General features: G+C 58.4%; 3 protein-coding genes across 3 annotated transcripts; 2 read left to right on the forward strand and 1 right to left on the reverse strand.

Annotated features, from left to right (window-relative positions):
- The first annotated feature begins 1,420 nt into the window (after nucleotides 1-1,420).
- Nucleotides 1,421-4,340, forward strand: USE1 (unconventional SNARE in the ER 1). The gene is made up of 6 exons (XM_040444850.1): nucleotides 1,421-1,583; nucleotides 1,909-1,958; nucleotides 2,118-2,196; nucleotides 2,287-2,440; nucleotides 3,686-3,897; nucleotides 4,136-4,340. Exons 1-6 carry the CDS (start codon nucleotides 1,443-1,445, stop codon nucleotides 4,316-4,318), a joined length of 819 nt encoding a protein of 272 aa, XP_040300784.1. The 5' UTR covers nucleotides 1,421-1,442; the 3' UTR covers nucleotides 4,319-4,340.
- Nucleotides 4,341-5,988: 1,648 nt separating this feature from the next.
- On the forward strand, nucleotides 5,989-8,289 carry OCEL1 (occludin/ELL domain containing 1). The gene is made up of 6 exons (XM_040444851.1): nucleotides 5,989-6,121; nucleotides 6,485-6,661; nucleotides 6,790-6,989; nucleotides 7,212-7,377; nucleotides 7,637-7,690; nucleotides 7,874-8,289. The coding sequence occupies exons 1-6, from the start codon at nucleotides 6,053-6,055 to the stop codon at nucleotides 7,994-7,996; spliced, it is 789 nt and encodes a 262-aa protein (XP_040300785.1). The 5' UTR covers nucleotides 5,989-6,052; the 3' UTR covers nucleotides 7,997-8,289.
- A 2,170-nt stretch (nucleotides 8,290-10,459) lies between these two features.
- NR2F6 (nuclear receptor subfamily 2 group F member 6) lies at nucleotides 10,460-13,011 on the reverse strand (the record flags this gene model as incomplete). The annotated part of the gene is made up of 2 exons (XM_040445549.1): nucleotides 10,460-11,214; nucleotides 12,579-13,011. Coding segments are annotated over 2 exons (708 nt in total), but the record flags the coding sequence as incomplete, so codon positions are not given.
- Between the last annotated feature and the right edge of the window lies 1 nt (nucleotide 13,012).

A 13,012-nucleotide genomic window follows, 5' to 3' on the forward strand; every position in this document is an offset into this window, starting at 1 on the left:
TTTGCGTGCAATTCCTGCTCGGACTGGTTCAGAGTTGGAGGAGCAGGGGTTGGCAGGTGGGGCGGGGGAGGGGTCCACCCTGTGACCTCAGCCAAAAGGGGTGCAGGGCAGGGGGATGTGCCCCCCCGGGTCTGGGAGGACCTGCCTCGATTGTCCCACAAATGCTGCTGCTGGAATTTCACACGCACTCCAGGTGCTAGAGTGGTGGGCTTGCTGGAAGGGCTTGTTAATTGATCTGGAAATGGGGGTGAGGGGCTGGCAGAGCCTGTTGTCCTGGGAGCTGCCTCCTGGTGCCCTGTTTCAGCACCCAGTCTCTCCCCAGGTAGGGCTTAAATGTCAGCTGTAGGGGCCATCTGCCCTATGAAGGAATCGGTTCCTGGTGAGCCCAACAGAGCTAGAAACCACACACCCCCACCATCCCCTCAGACCAGCTCCCAGGCTGCAAATCAGATGGGCAGTTGTGGGAACCCGCTGGCAGGTGGGGCCCATGGGGGTGGGGTGGGGGACAGTGAAGAACCCTAGTCCAGACTGCACATGAGGGAGAGTTGAGAGGCTTGTCCAAGGCCATGTATTTGGGATGGGACAGGGCTGGGATTCAGAACCTGCCTCATCTGCCCCCTGGATTCCTTCATCTACCCTGGGTTTCCTCTCCTCCATAGTATTTCTCGAGAACACCAGGCCCACAGGTGTGACCAGGACACAAGTGACGTGAGGAGTGGGAAGATGGATGAGGGCTGCATGCCAGGCCCTAGTCCCTCTAAAGTCCCCCCTCCTCGCCCGGTCTGCAAGCCTGGGGTGGGAGGAGCTCACAGGATGGGCTTCAGCTGGAGGGCTGGGGACCCAGGTGGGGTTCTCTCCATGAGGCCTGGTGGGTTAGGGGCGACCCCGCCCCACCTCTCACCCCAGGGCTAGCTAATGTTCCCCTGGAGGCAGGCTTTGTCACACCACCCAAAGTTCCACCCAAAGGAGGAACCGAGCCCAGAAAAATTAAACCTCGCTCAAGTCTGAGTCAGCGTCAGACCCGGAAGAACATAATCACAAACTGGATGGGCCCCTAAGCCTTGGATTCCTTAGTCCCAGGGCCGTACCCCAGGAAGAACCGGGAAGGCTGCCTGGATACGGAAGAGCTCAGTATGAGAAGAACCCAAACAGGAGTGGGTGTGGGGGAAGGAATTCCGATCAGAAAGAAAAGAATAAGCAGAGGACGTATATTGCACATGGACCTGAAGGATCCGGTCCTTTCAACCCTCCCGGAAGAGCTAAGACGCCTGCGAGGGGGGAAAAAAAAAAAAAAGCGATTCAGTCCTGAATAAACATGGACAGCACAGCGCCCCTCCTTGAAATAAGACGTTACTTCCGCCCCAAACAAAGATGGAACAGCGAGCGAGCGGCCGACGCGACCGGAAGAGGTCAAAACGAGGGCGCTTCCGACCTTTTCCAAGATGGCGCCGGCGGAAGGGACCGGCTACCGCCGAGAGGGGATGGCAGCGTCGAGGCTGGAGCTGAACCTGGTGCGGCTGCTCTGCCGCTGCGAAACGATGGCAGCGGAGAAGAGGGACCCGGACGAGTGGCGTCTGGAAAAGGTGAGGGAAACCTGTACTTCCGAGTACAACTCGACTCCCAGAAGGCGGCCTACGGGGCTGACGGCCACCGGGCCCGACTCCCCAGTCCCAACAGCCGCTCTGGCCACGCCCCTTCCGGTCGGCTCCGCCACGTCCACCTGCGGCTCCCGCCCTCTTCCCTGAAGCTCAGCTGGCCCCGCCCCCTGGGACGTGGCTCCTCCCTTTTCAGTCCTGCCCCCGTCCTGGTCCCGCCCCTTGATGGCTCTGACCACCCCACCTTTGAGCGTTATTAGTGGGAGGATGGGGGGGGGGGGAACCAGGCTTACACCCCACTTTCCCTCCCCAGTACGTGGGAGCTCTCGAGGACATGCTGCAGGCCCTGAAAACCCAGGCAAGGTGAGTGCCGGCGGCTACAGGGGCTTCAAATCAGGGATGGGAGTCGAGGCCTGAAGGCCAGCCCCTGTTGGGGAATCCCTGGGCTCCAGCCCCTGCTGACACCCTTCCCAGAACTGGAGGCAGTGAGCAGGTTTTCTTTTTCCTCTTCTCACCTTCCAGCAAACCGGCCTCCGAGGTGATCAATGAATATTCCCGCAAGGTAGATTTCCTGAAGGGGATGCTGCAGGCAGAGAAGCTGGTGAGCAGGGGTACTCTACTTCCTCGGCCCTCATCATGCTCACCTGCCCAGGACCTGCCCGTCCGGTGACCCCTTTTCCCTCTTCTGCAGACCTCCTCCTCAGAGAAAGCACTAGCCAACCAGTTCCTGGCCCCTGGCCGTGTACCAACCACAGCCAAGGAGCGGGTACCCGCCACGAAGACAGTGCATCTGCAGTCCCGGGCACGGTACACCAGCGAAATGCGGAGTGAGCTTCTAGGCACGGTAGGGCTTTCTCCCTGATCCCTGGGAACCCTTTGGCCAGGGACAGGAGATTAGTGCCTGTGCGTAGCAGAACAACCCCACCCTGGCAGGTGCAGGGACCCTAAGGGGCCCAACAGCCTCCACCCTGGGCCCACAGTAGGCTTCCCAACAGAAGGGCCTAGACAGGACTTTGCTAGATATCTAGGAGTTTGGTACAAGGCGAAAATGGCACCTATCTCGTTAAGCCCCAGAGTTGGCCCAGAGCAACAGATAGACAAGTTTGCCACAGACAGACTGAGTTTATCTCATCTTGCCACAAGTGGACGAGTTTTTTCACCTGTAAAATAGGATGACAGGTGTCCTTTTGAACACTTTACGTGGGTCAGGTAAACCCTCAATATGAAGAAACTGAGGCACAGAGGTCATAGGACTTGCCCAGGGCCCTGACTAAGAGTGGGGAGTTTCCGAGAGCAGAAAGGACAGTTTGGGGGCATTACCAGGTAGGTGACTTCATACCTCTCTCTTTTTCCCATAGGACTCTGCTGGAGGTGAGTCAACCTGAATAAAACAGGACTTGAGGCTTAACTGTCTGGGACAAGACATGTGCTGCCTCTTTCACCTGCCTCCTCCACGGTCTTCACAGCCCAGGGAGCACATCCCCAGGGGCATCACCTAGTTAAGCCTGATGGGGGTGCCAGGACAGAGGAGATGGGCCCCAGAGGAAATAAAGCCGGATACACCCAGCCCACAGGTTAGGCTAGCAGAGGGACCTGGGGCCTGGGGGAGCCCAGATAAGGATAAGGAAAACTTCTTAAAAGAGAGGGCATTTGACCTAGAGCTTTGAAGCATGATCAGGAGCTCACTGGGCAGCAGACAAGACAGGAAACAACATTATGAGTAGCAGACACAGCACAAGCGATGATCAGGAAGTTGGAAAACGGGAAACCAATCCTCTCCTCCTTCCTGCTTGGCCTTTTTCACTTACCGAGCCCGAGCTGGCCGCGCCCCCCCCCCCCCCCCCCCCCCCCCCCCCCCCCCCCCCCCCCCCCCCCCCCCCCCCCGGGGGGGGGGGGGCTGGATGAACCTTGGGCCACTGAGGCACCAAACCCTGAGGGCCACCACAAGCATCTAAACCATCGATCAGAAGCCACTTGTGGGGATGTTCTTCCTAAAAGCCAAAGTAAAGAAGGGGAAAACTGAGGCCCAAGGAGGGCCGTGGCCGGAGCCATAACCTCTGGGTTCCTTGGGAACATGTTGGTCTCTTCCTATCCCACGCCCGCCTGTCCGCCCACGTGTGAGGGCAGTGGGGTGGCAGGGCCCAGGCCAGGCGATGAGAAACAGTCGGCAGCCGAACTAGATCTGGTCCTGCAGCGACATCAGAACCTCCAGGAGAAGCTGGCAGAGGAGATGCTAGGCCTGGCCCGGAGCCTCAAGACCAACACACTGGCCGCCCAGAGCGTCATTAAGAAGGACAACCAGGTGTGAGGACTGTGGGGCCTTTTCAGCCTCTGCCCTGGGACGCCAGACAAGGCTTCCCAGCAGAGGGGCATGGGGGCCAGGGCTTTGCTGGATCAAGGAGTCTGACAGAAGGCAAAAGTGGACTTCCCAGCAGAGGGCGCAGTACCAGCCAGGGCCAAGAGGGGACTTACCCCAGGGTGGTGGCGAGAGGCCACGCTTGGCTGCAGTCCCGCTGACACTCTCCCCACCTGCCCCACAGACCCTGTCGCACTCACTCAAGATGGCTGACCAGAACCTGGAGAAGCTGAAGACGGAGTCGGAGCGGCTGGAGCAACACACGCAGAAGTCGGTCAACTGGCTGCTCTGGGCCATGCTTGTTATTGTCTGCTTCATCTTCATCAGCATGGTCCTCTTCATCCGCATCATGCCCAAACTCAAATAAAGACCTGTGCTGGCCCCCCGCATCCGTCTGCCCTCCACCCGTGTTCACGGGTGCCCTTTGGGCTAGGCAACAATATGGGAGGGTCTTTGGAGGTTCCTGAGAGCCACAGAGGATGCACGAGCCGGAGAGGAAGGTCAGTCTGGGAAGGGACTCAGAGGACCATCCCCCCTCGGATTCCCCCCCTGGTACCTACCCCACACTGCAAAAGGCCAGGTCCCAAGAAGCCCCAGGAGCCTCCGGTCTGATAGAGTCGAAGGCCAACAGTGCCTTCAGCCCTGTGGGATCAAGGGGAGGGTGGGGGAGAAATGGGGCTATGCCTGGAGGTCGGCCTGGAGGAGGGAGTGTCAGTGCTGGGCTTTCCTTGAAACTGAAGATGATTGGGGCGCCAGGGTGGCTCAGTCGGTTGAGCGTCCAACTTCAGCTCGGGTCATGATCTCGCGGTCCGTGAGTTTGAGCCCCGTGTCGGGCTCTGTGCGGACAGCTCGGAGCCTGGAGCCTGCTTCGGCTTCTGTGTCTCCCTCTTCCTCTCTCCTCCCCCGCTCATGCTCTGTCTCTCTCTTCTCAAAAATAAATAAACATTAGAAAAAAAAAATTTTTTTTTAAATAGATCTTAAGGAGCACCTGGTTGGCTCAGTAGAGCACGCAACTCTTGATCTCAGGTTTGTGAGTTCGAGTCCCACACTGGGTATAGAGATTACTTAAAAATAAAATTGGGGGGGAAAAACCAGATCTTAAGAAGGCTCACACCTAAGTTGCAGAGATGGGTCAACATAGCCACATTAACACATCAGGAAACAAAATCGTGGGGTGAATCAATGGCACTTTGGACCGTACGGTGTCCATTACTCAACATCTCTCAATAAACATTAGGCAAAGATAGATATTCCCCTCATTTAACTGAAAAATCTCAAGCCAAAGACAGCATTGAATTTAATGAATAAATACAGGCAATTCTGCCATCAAAGTGAGGAAGGGGGAGATGGGGGGAGGCCCACAGTTCACCCAACTCCCCCAGAGATTTGTCTGGAAGTGCTGGTCAATACAACTAGACAAGAAAGAAGAAATGAGAAAAAAAGGCAGAGTTATTTGCGGATGATACGACTGTCTACATGAAAAACCCAAATAAAAAAGCTGTTTCAGTTAAGAGAATTAAGTAAAACAGAAAAGGACTTACGAATACTTAGTTTCCCTCATGGGAAAAAAAAGTAAACTTATTGAAAGACCTCGCTTATAATAGTAAAAGGAAAAGACACACTATTTGGTTGAGCACCATCCTTGCTAAACAAAGAGCTCCCAAAAATCAACAACAACAAATTTGCAAGAAAACAGACAAATCGTTTCTGGGCTTTTTCTCTCACCAGATGAGTCAAGATTTAAAACTGAAAACATACTTGTGGGAAACCATAATAGCACTGGAGTTACAAAAGTTGTAGGAAAACCAGTATTTCTTTTACATCGGGTCAGAGAATAATAATCTAGTGATTAGAGAAATAGTTTTAAAATATAATTTCTGAGTAAGTAGATAAGTACAAGTTTGCCAAAACCACCGGTGTTTCAGGCCAAAAAAACTGAGAGTCGGAGGTGAGTCACCGGCTCGGTTGGACTCGAACCTGCGATTCAAAGGAGGATCCTTTTCCCTCATCGCCGGGCCCCGCCCCCACCCCGCCCAATCCCGCTAGGACCCGCCCCGCCCTGTGAAGCGACCCCTCCGGTTGTGTCCAGCCTTAGAAGTTAATGCACAACCGGGACTCAGGCGCCTCTCCGGGAGCGGACCCAGGCTCGGAGACCCGGACGCTGGGACAGGTGACCCCGGACGGGAGCGGTCCCTGCGGACTGCCGCTGGAGCGGAGGTCCCGGGGGGGGGGGTGCTTCTCGGGGGCGGTGTCCGAAGGCTTCACGCGCCGTAGTGGGCGAGGCTGCGGCTTCTCGGGGGTTAACTGGAGCCTGGCCGGCTCAGGGTACGCGGTGACGTCACGGTCGTAGTGCTTTTCCGGGTTACGCAGCCAGGGGCGGGCTGCTCTGAGAGCCAATCGAGCGCGTCTATGCAAATAGCAACGGAGCCTGCGAGCTCGCGGGTCCGCGGAGAGTTGGCCGCTCCCGGTCCACCTGCCGGTGCGTCGTCCGACCTTGCCCGCCTCCAGGCGCGTCCTTCTGTCGTGTCCACAGGCAGCTCGCCGACCACCCCCGCCACGCGCGGGCCGCGGCGTCCCTCGCAAGACCCGCCCGCCGCCCCAGGGACGCCCGAGCGGCGCCTCCCCGAGGCGGATGCCTACCCGGGAGAGCCCCAAGACCCGCGGCTATCGGGGGGATCTGCAGACCCGCCCGCCTGGCCCTGGGCCCCCGGTGAGTCTGGACGGGAGGAGGGCTCCCAGGCCGAACCTAGGCAAAAGATTCCTTCCCCGCCGTTTGAGGGATTCCGGCTTCCCCATACCCTGGTTAACTCCAAACCATGATTCCTGCGGCACCTGCAGCGACTGGTGCCTCCAGTCCAGGAAACCAGCCCTCCCCGCGCTCTGTGCGAGCCTCAACCAGGAGCCCACAGGGCCAGACCCAAGAAGATTGTGTTTGAGGATGAGCTGCCCTCCCGGGCCCTCTTGGGCACCAAGAAGCCTATTGAAGCCATCCCTGGGGGGCGTAGGCCAAGGCCCCACCCAGTGCCCGACTATGAGCTGTGAGTGTCCCCCACGTTGTTCCTGATGCCGGGGAACAGGGAAGGTGCACTGAGGCTGGGGCTTTGACAAGTGGATAAAAGTTTACCAGATAGTAAGAAGAGAAAAGAAAAGGGGTGTGGGGGACAGGGAGCCCAACATGGGCAAAGGAAAACAAATTAAACGGATTGGGGGAGCAGGACGGGTTCTTCACACTCATACTCTGACCCACTTGAACCCCGCAGTAAGTACCCACAAGTGAGGAGTGAGAGGGAACGGAGCCGCTATGTTGCAGTCTTCCAGGACCAGTACACAGAGTTATTGGAGCTCCAGCAAGAGGTGGGCTGTGCACGGGCAAAACTCCAACAGCTGGAGACCTTGCTGAACTCACTGCCGAGGCCCCGAAGCCAGGTCAGCGGCGGGAGAAACCCCTGCCCCACAGCCCTTCCCGGTGATGGACCCTGGCCTCTGGGACACCCCCTGGGTCCAGGTCCCTGGGCCTCTTTCTCCTGTAGGCTGGGTGGGCACCACAGCACGGGGGCCAAAGTCAGCCCTTGAAGTCCTCACTAGACGGGTCACTTTGTCCATCTGAGCCTCAGTTTCCCCATCCCTCCTGGGGTTCAGCATTCTGTGAGCCACCCCACCCCAACCCTCCCCTTTCCACTTGCAGAAGGAGGCCCAACTTGCCGCCCGAGTCTGGAGGGAATTTAAGAAGAAACAGACGGTGAGTCATGCCTCCTGAATCCCACAGCCTGGGCTTTGCACCCATGACGTTCCCATGAGGCTCAGTGTGCCCAGTTTCGAGGAAAGAAAACTGAGGCTCAGAGAGGAAAAGGCAGAGGGTTGAGCAGCGGAGGGCCGTAAGCCAGACCGCTACAAGGACTTTCCTGGCTCTTGCCCTGCCCAGGACCCCAGCTTCCTGGACAAGCAGGCTCGCTGCCACTACCTGAAGGGCAAACTAAGGCACCTCAAGATACAGATCCAGAAATTTGACGAGCAAGGAGACCAGAAGAGTTCCGTGTACTTCTGAGCGCCCCGGCAGACAGGCAGAGGGACACATCGGGGTGGGGGGGCCGCCCCGCCCTTGCCTCTCTTCCTACCTCCTGGCCTTAGCTCCTGCTGCTACCCCTTCCTGGGGTAGCTTTTGCAAATGCCTCAGCCCTTGAGACCTAGCTCTGATGGCCCCCTCTTCCGGGAAGCCTTCCCAGAACCTCCTCTGGGACCCCAGGCCCCTGAGCCCAGATCTCAGCCCATCCCCTGGAAGCAGGTCTTTCCTCGTTCCCATCCCAGTGTAATAAACATTTATTAAATGCCTACTGTGTACAGCCGTTTAACATTCCTGATTTCACTCAGTTGTCACCAAAACAATCGTTACTCCATTTCCCAGAGTTAAAAACTCAAGGTTCTGGAAAAGAGACTTGTCCAGGCAGGCTGTGAACCCTTGTCTGTCCGGAGAGCTCCCTCTCCTCCAAGAACCGCATGTGGTCTTCTGGTGGGAAGCTGAGGGGCTGACATCCGGCATCACCTGCTCAGCCAGGCCTGGTCTAGGGGAGCCCCAGGAGCCACAAGTCTCGGCAGGTCCAGTAACAGAGGCAGGACTGGCAGAGGACCTTCCCTAGTCTTGCTCGGTGGTCGTGATACAAAATTCATGTGGTGCAGTACTGGGGACCTCCTGAAGGGGGCGGACTCAGCCCAGGAGCCCTGCTGGAGTCCCTGAGGCCACCCCGGATACATGAGCCCTTAAAAATCTCCACTTCTACTGGGGCACTGTAGGCCGGGCAGTGACTGATGCCAGGCACTGTGTGAGTACAGCTCTTGTGCCTGGCTCTGGGAGTCGCAGGGTGCCCACCGCATGCCGGGCCCTGAGTAGGGTGGGTGGGGGCTGGCGTGCCAGGGGAGCAAGGGTGATGGGGACGATCAGGGAGGCATACTACAGGCAGGGAAGGCAGGGTCAGCCACTCAGTCGCAGAGTCCTCAGTCCCAGAACCAGTAGTCATGGAGTTTCTACGCTCAGGGACCATGGGCCTGGGCCCGGTGTGGTAAGAGGAATAACAAAAGGCTGGATGACAGTCTTAACCAGAGCCTCAAGATGTCGTCTTCAAGGGCCATATGGGTGGGGTTTTGTAGGAGGAGTAGGAGTTCTGCAGTCAGGCCGAGACAGACATCCAGGTCTCTGGCCCAGGGACTGGAGGGCAGGACGGACAGAATGGTCCTGCTCAGTTCTCAGATGTCCTGTGAATCTAACAGAGCATCGCTGTCCAGCCCAACGGGAGGGACATTCGCTCACCTGCAGGACATCATGGGAGATGCTGACGCGGGGCCGAAACAGCCCACCCTCTGATGGGAGCCCAGTATCCTCTCCATCCCGTACCTACTTTAGTCCCGTCGGAGGGCAGAGCATACCCACGAGACCATCCTTTATTCCACAGGAGACGGATTCAACTTCCCAGGCCTCCAACAATATGGATGTGAAGGAGGCTGGGTGCTAATGGGAAGCCTTTTGGAGGAGGTTTAAGGGCTGAGCACAGGCCCAGCCTGTGGGGCAAGACCAGAGTTCTTCTCCGTTTTCACAGGGGCATCTTTGTCTTCCCAACAAGACCTCAGCAGGGCCAAGAGTGCCACCCTCCTTCCTCTGCCATCTAGGCCCTAACTACCCACCCCTAGAGCCGCAGTCCCGGCAGTCAACCCCACAGGCGCCTTTGCCACCAGGGCCGGGCCACAAACTTCTGAGACCAGGATGGCAAGGTCCATGGTGCCTTGCCTCTCCCCACATCGACCTAAGTCCACGTTTCAGTTTGTCCTTAGCTGTCCCACCTTCCAAATGCCAATCTCTGAAAGTTTTTCAGTTACATGTGAGAAGAAACCAAACTCAGACGGACTCAGGCCCCAAAGAGTAAATCTCAGATCGTGGAACGGATGCACCGAAAGGTTTCAGGAATGGCTTGATCCAGGGGCTTCAAAGGCATCCTGGGTGAAGTTGGTCTTCCTCTTTTGGCTCTGCTTTCAGTTACAGCTTCCAAATCCCGCCATCAAGTCTCAGTGGCCGGTTCTGGGCCCCGTGCCCTCCCTGAACCAACTGCTGTGGGCACTGTCTAGGCTGAGATCAGGTGGCAGAACCACCCCGAATATTTCTCCAGAGGACACCAGGGCTCAGACACCATGATTAAAGGCTGACCAAAGGTTAACAGTAAGGTGTTTGGTCCAGGGCCTGTGTGAATCTATGAGGCTTACCTTCATAGGCCAGGGCCTGAATCTGAACCCGAGCCATCTGTAGTATTTAGTACTCAGCTCCTACGGACTCACTAGCTGACCACGGGGGTCCCCTCCCCGCCCCCGGCTTGTTTCCCACAAAACCGTACAAAACAAACAAACAAACAAACATCAAGTAGGGCTGTCGTTAGGCTGTGGGTGTTCCAGGAGGCTGGGAGCAGGTGGCCATGGTAGGCCGCCCCCCATGCTCCCCTCCCCTCGGGAAGATAGATGATGGAGGCCGTGCAGTTAGGAAATAGCTTTATTATTGGCCTTGATTCATTCATCATGTAGTGTCCAACGTGGATTACGTGTCCAGAGGGTCTGCCTGATAGATACTACCCCTGCCCGGCTGCGGCCGCCCAGCTAGTCCAGCCACCAGGCCTTTGTCCATCACACCAGGGAAGCCAACCCCCACCGTCCCAAAAGTTCGTGCTTGGGGCACTGAGCTACAGGCTGTCCCAGGAGGGGAGCCCTCAGTCCCTCCCCTTCTTATTTTGGCCAGGAGTTCTGAGGAGGCCGGGGCTGGCGCCTGGACAAGCACTCTCTTTTTGGTTTCATGATCATTTAAAAAACAGAGAAGACAAACATTTCACAGTCTTTAAAAAATAGGAGTCTGAGAAGAGAAGCCAGGGTCCTCCGCTGGGGGGCCCCGCCCGAGGCCGAAGCATCCGTATCCCTTGAGGTCTGCAGACCCAGCCACAGCGCACCGGGCCCCGTGAAGTCACTGGCCTGAGCCATAAGGCCAGTTGAAGGTACTTCCTGACAGCAGCATGTCTCGGATCAGCGTCTCGATGGGCGTCTTGCCCACCAGGCGCATGAAAAACAACTGGGAGATGAGGGAGGCAGGGACAGCACGCAGGGCGGGGAGCCGCAGCAGCAGACGCCCAAAACGCTGCGGCTGGGACGGGTACTGGGCCCGCACGTACTCGGTGAGGGCCACCTGCGCCTTCTCCTGCAGGCTTTCCACGTGTGCTGGGTCCGAGAGGCCGCAGGCATCTGGGGAGACACGGGCAAGGTCAGATGGGTGGGAAGTGGCAGGAAAACGCAAGGCTCCAGGGGGTGACTGGGGGGTACCACTCAGGGCTCTCAGGGTGTGGAGGGAGGGGGGCACTCAGGAGGTGGGAAACGGAGGCCTGAGGCACAAATAGGATATCTCAGGCAGTGTCAGTCCTCAAGAGAGACTTAGGTGGCCTCAACTGGGGACAATAACACAGGAGGGTGGGCAGTGATGTGTCAAGAAAGGATAGAGAAGCTCAGACAGGCCTTTGGCAGGGTGACAAGTTCTAATCGGGCTCAAGGAGAAGAGAAGCTGGGGAGGGGAGTTGGGAAAGAAGGCAAAGCCCAGAGAGAATATTCGGACAGGGGGGCCTAGGGTGTCAGTGAATGTGACAGCATCTAAATTGGAGCCCCGTGAAGGATGAGGCAGAAAAAGAATATTCTGACGGAAAGAGGGGCAAAGCCATATTTATCAAATGAAAGCCACCTCTCAGAATGGTCTGGGTCTGGTTCTTGCATTCCTGACCCCATGAAGACACCTAGTGGGATCCGGAACCTTCCAGAGAGCAGAGCCAGCTATGCCACCAGTCTTTGGACTAAGGTAGGACTTTACTAAGCCAGTTAACTAACGACTAGGAAGGTATTGGAACAGCCCCGCCCTAGCCCTGCCCACAGTGGGAGGGACTCCAAAACCAGCCCCTGCCTAATCCCAAGGCACTCCCAGACGACGCGGCTGCCTGCCGGGAGGCCGCCTCGGGGGCAGTTTGGGAGCCCTGGGTCAGAAGTCTGGGGGCCCAGGAATCGAGGAGTGGAAAGCTCAGGGGAGGCCAGAACCAGTTGTCAGGGTATCCCTGCCAGGCAGCCCTCCACAGCTGCGCAGTAAGAGGGAAGGTCAGGAGTTGGGGCAGCAGAAGAGGGTCAGGAGTTGGGGAGGACAAAGATCAGGGACTTCGGGCCAGAACCAGATGTCGGGGACCTGCCTCCCGCATCCCCCCCCCACCTCTCATTCTGCCCTCAGCACGAAAAGCACCTTGATGAGGGGGTGGAAGGTGGGAGTCTCAGGGAGCCTGGGAATCAGGGAGAGAGGCTGTGGGGACTTGAGTCACGGGTCCAGGCCCAGCTCTGGGTTCTTAGGGAGACCTGGGATCAGGGGGGTGGGGGCATCAGGGGGCCACCCTGCCTGCATCACCTCCTCCACTGTCCCCCATCAAAGCTCAGGCATGTGCAGGGCGCCAGGTCCGGCAGCCCGAGGGTCAGGGAGTGGAGGGCTATGGGGGCCGGGGTCAGGGTCCGGGTCGCCCCCCACCCTCCCGCGGCCTCGGAGACCGCCTGCTCGAGCCGGAGCGCATCGGAGCGCGTCTCACCGGGCGTGAAGAGCGCGATGGCCTTGAGGCAGCCGTACTCGGCCGAGTCGACCTGCAGGCGGCCCAGCTTGTCCACCTGCTCCTGGAAGGCGCGCACCTGGTCCATGAAGGCCACGGCGCGCTCGGCGGCCATGGGCGCGGCGTGCAGACCGGCGGCGGCCAGCAGCGGCGCCGTGTGCAGGGGCAGCGCAGCCTGCGCCGCGTTCAGCACGAAGAGCTCGCTCCAGCTGAGGCGCAGCAGCGCCACCTGGTCGGCCACGGGCAGCTCGGGGAAGAAGGGCGCGTGGCGCGCCCACTCCACGGTGCTGAAGAGCAGCCGCGCCGCCAGCTCGCACACGTTGTCGATGCCCAGCACGGCGCCCGCCGCGCCGCCCCCGGCGCCGAACGCGCCCGCCGCGCCCGCACCGAAGCGCCCGGCCGCCGCGGGGTAGGGC

The sequence above is a fragment of the Herpailurus yagouaroundi genome, unplaced genomic scaffold, assembly GCF_014898765.1.
Source record: "Herpailurus yagouaroundi ecotype Mexico unplaced genomic scaffold, PumYag 193, whole genome shotgun sequence".
Taxonomy (NCBI): Eukaryota; Metazoa; Chordata; class Mammalia; order Carnivora; family Felidae; genus Herpailurus; species Herpailurus yagouaroundi.

What these genes read in the sequence shown, in the direction of transcription:
- USE1 (XM_040444850.1), top strand. Translation starts at nt 1,443, where the DNA reads ATGGCGCCGGCGGAAGGGACCGGCTACCGCCGAGAGGGGATGGCAGCG. An exon ending in GCCCTGAAAACCCAGGCAAG is followed by an intron (nt 1,959 to 2,117) that starts GTGAGTGCCGGC and finishes CTCACCTTCCAG; the next exon opens with CAAACCGGCCTCCGAGGTGA. An exon ending in GAGTGAGCTTCTAGGCACGG is followed by an intron (nt 2,441 to 3,685) that starts TAGGGCTTTCTC and finishes TGGTCTCTTCCT; the next exon opens with ATCCCACGCCCGCCTGTCCG.
- OCEL1 (XM_040444851.1), top strand. Translation starts at nt 6,053, where the DNA reads ATGCACAACCGGGACTCAGGCGCCTCTCCGGGAGCGGACCCAGGCTCG. An exon ending in CGCCTGGCCCTGGGCCCCCG is followed by an intron (nt 6,662 to 6,789) that starts GTGAGTCTGGAC and finishes CGGCACCTGCAG; the next exon opens with CGACTGGTGCCTCCAGTCCA. An exon ending in CCAGTGCCCGACTATGAGCT is followed by an intron (nt 6,990 to 7,211) that starts GTGAGTGTCCCC and finishes TGAACCCCGCAG; the next exon opens with TAAGTACCCACAAGTGAGGA.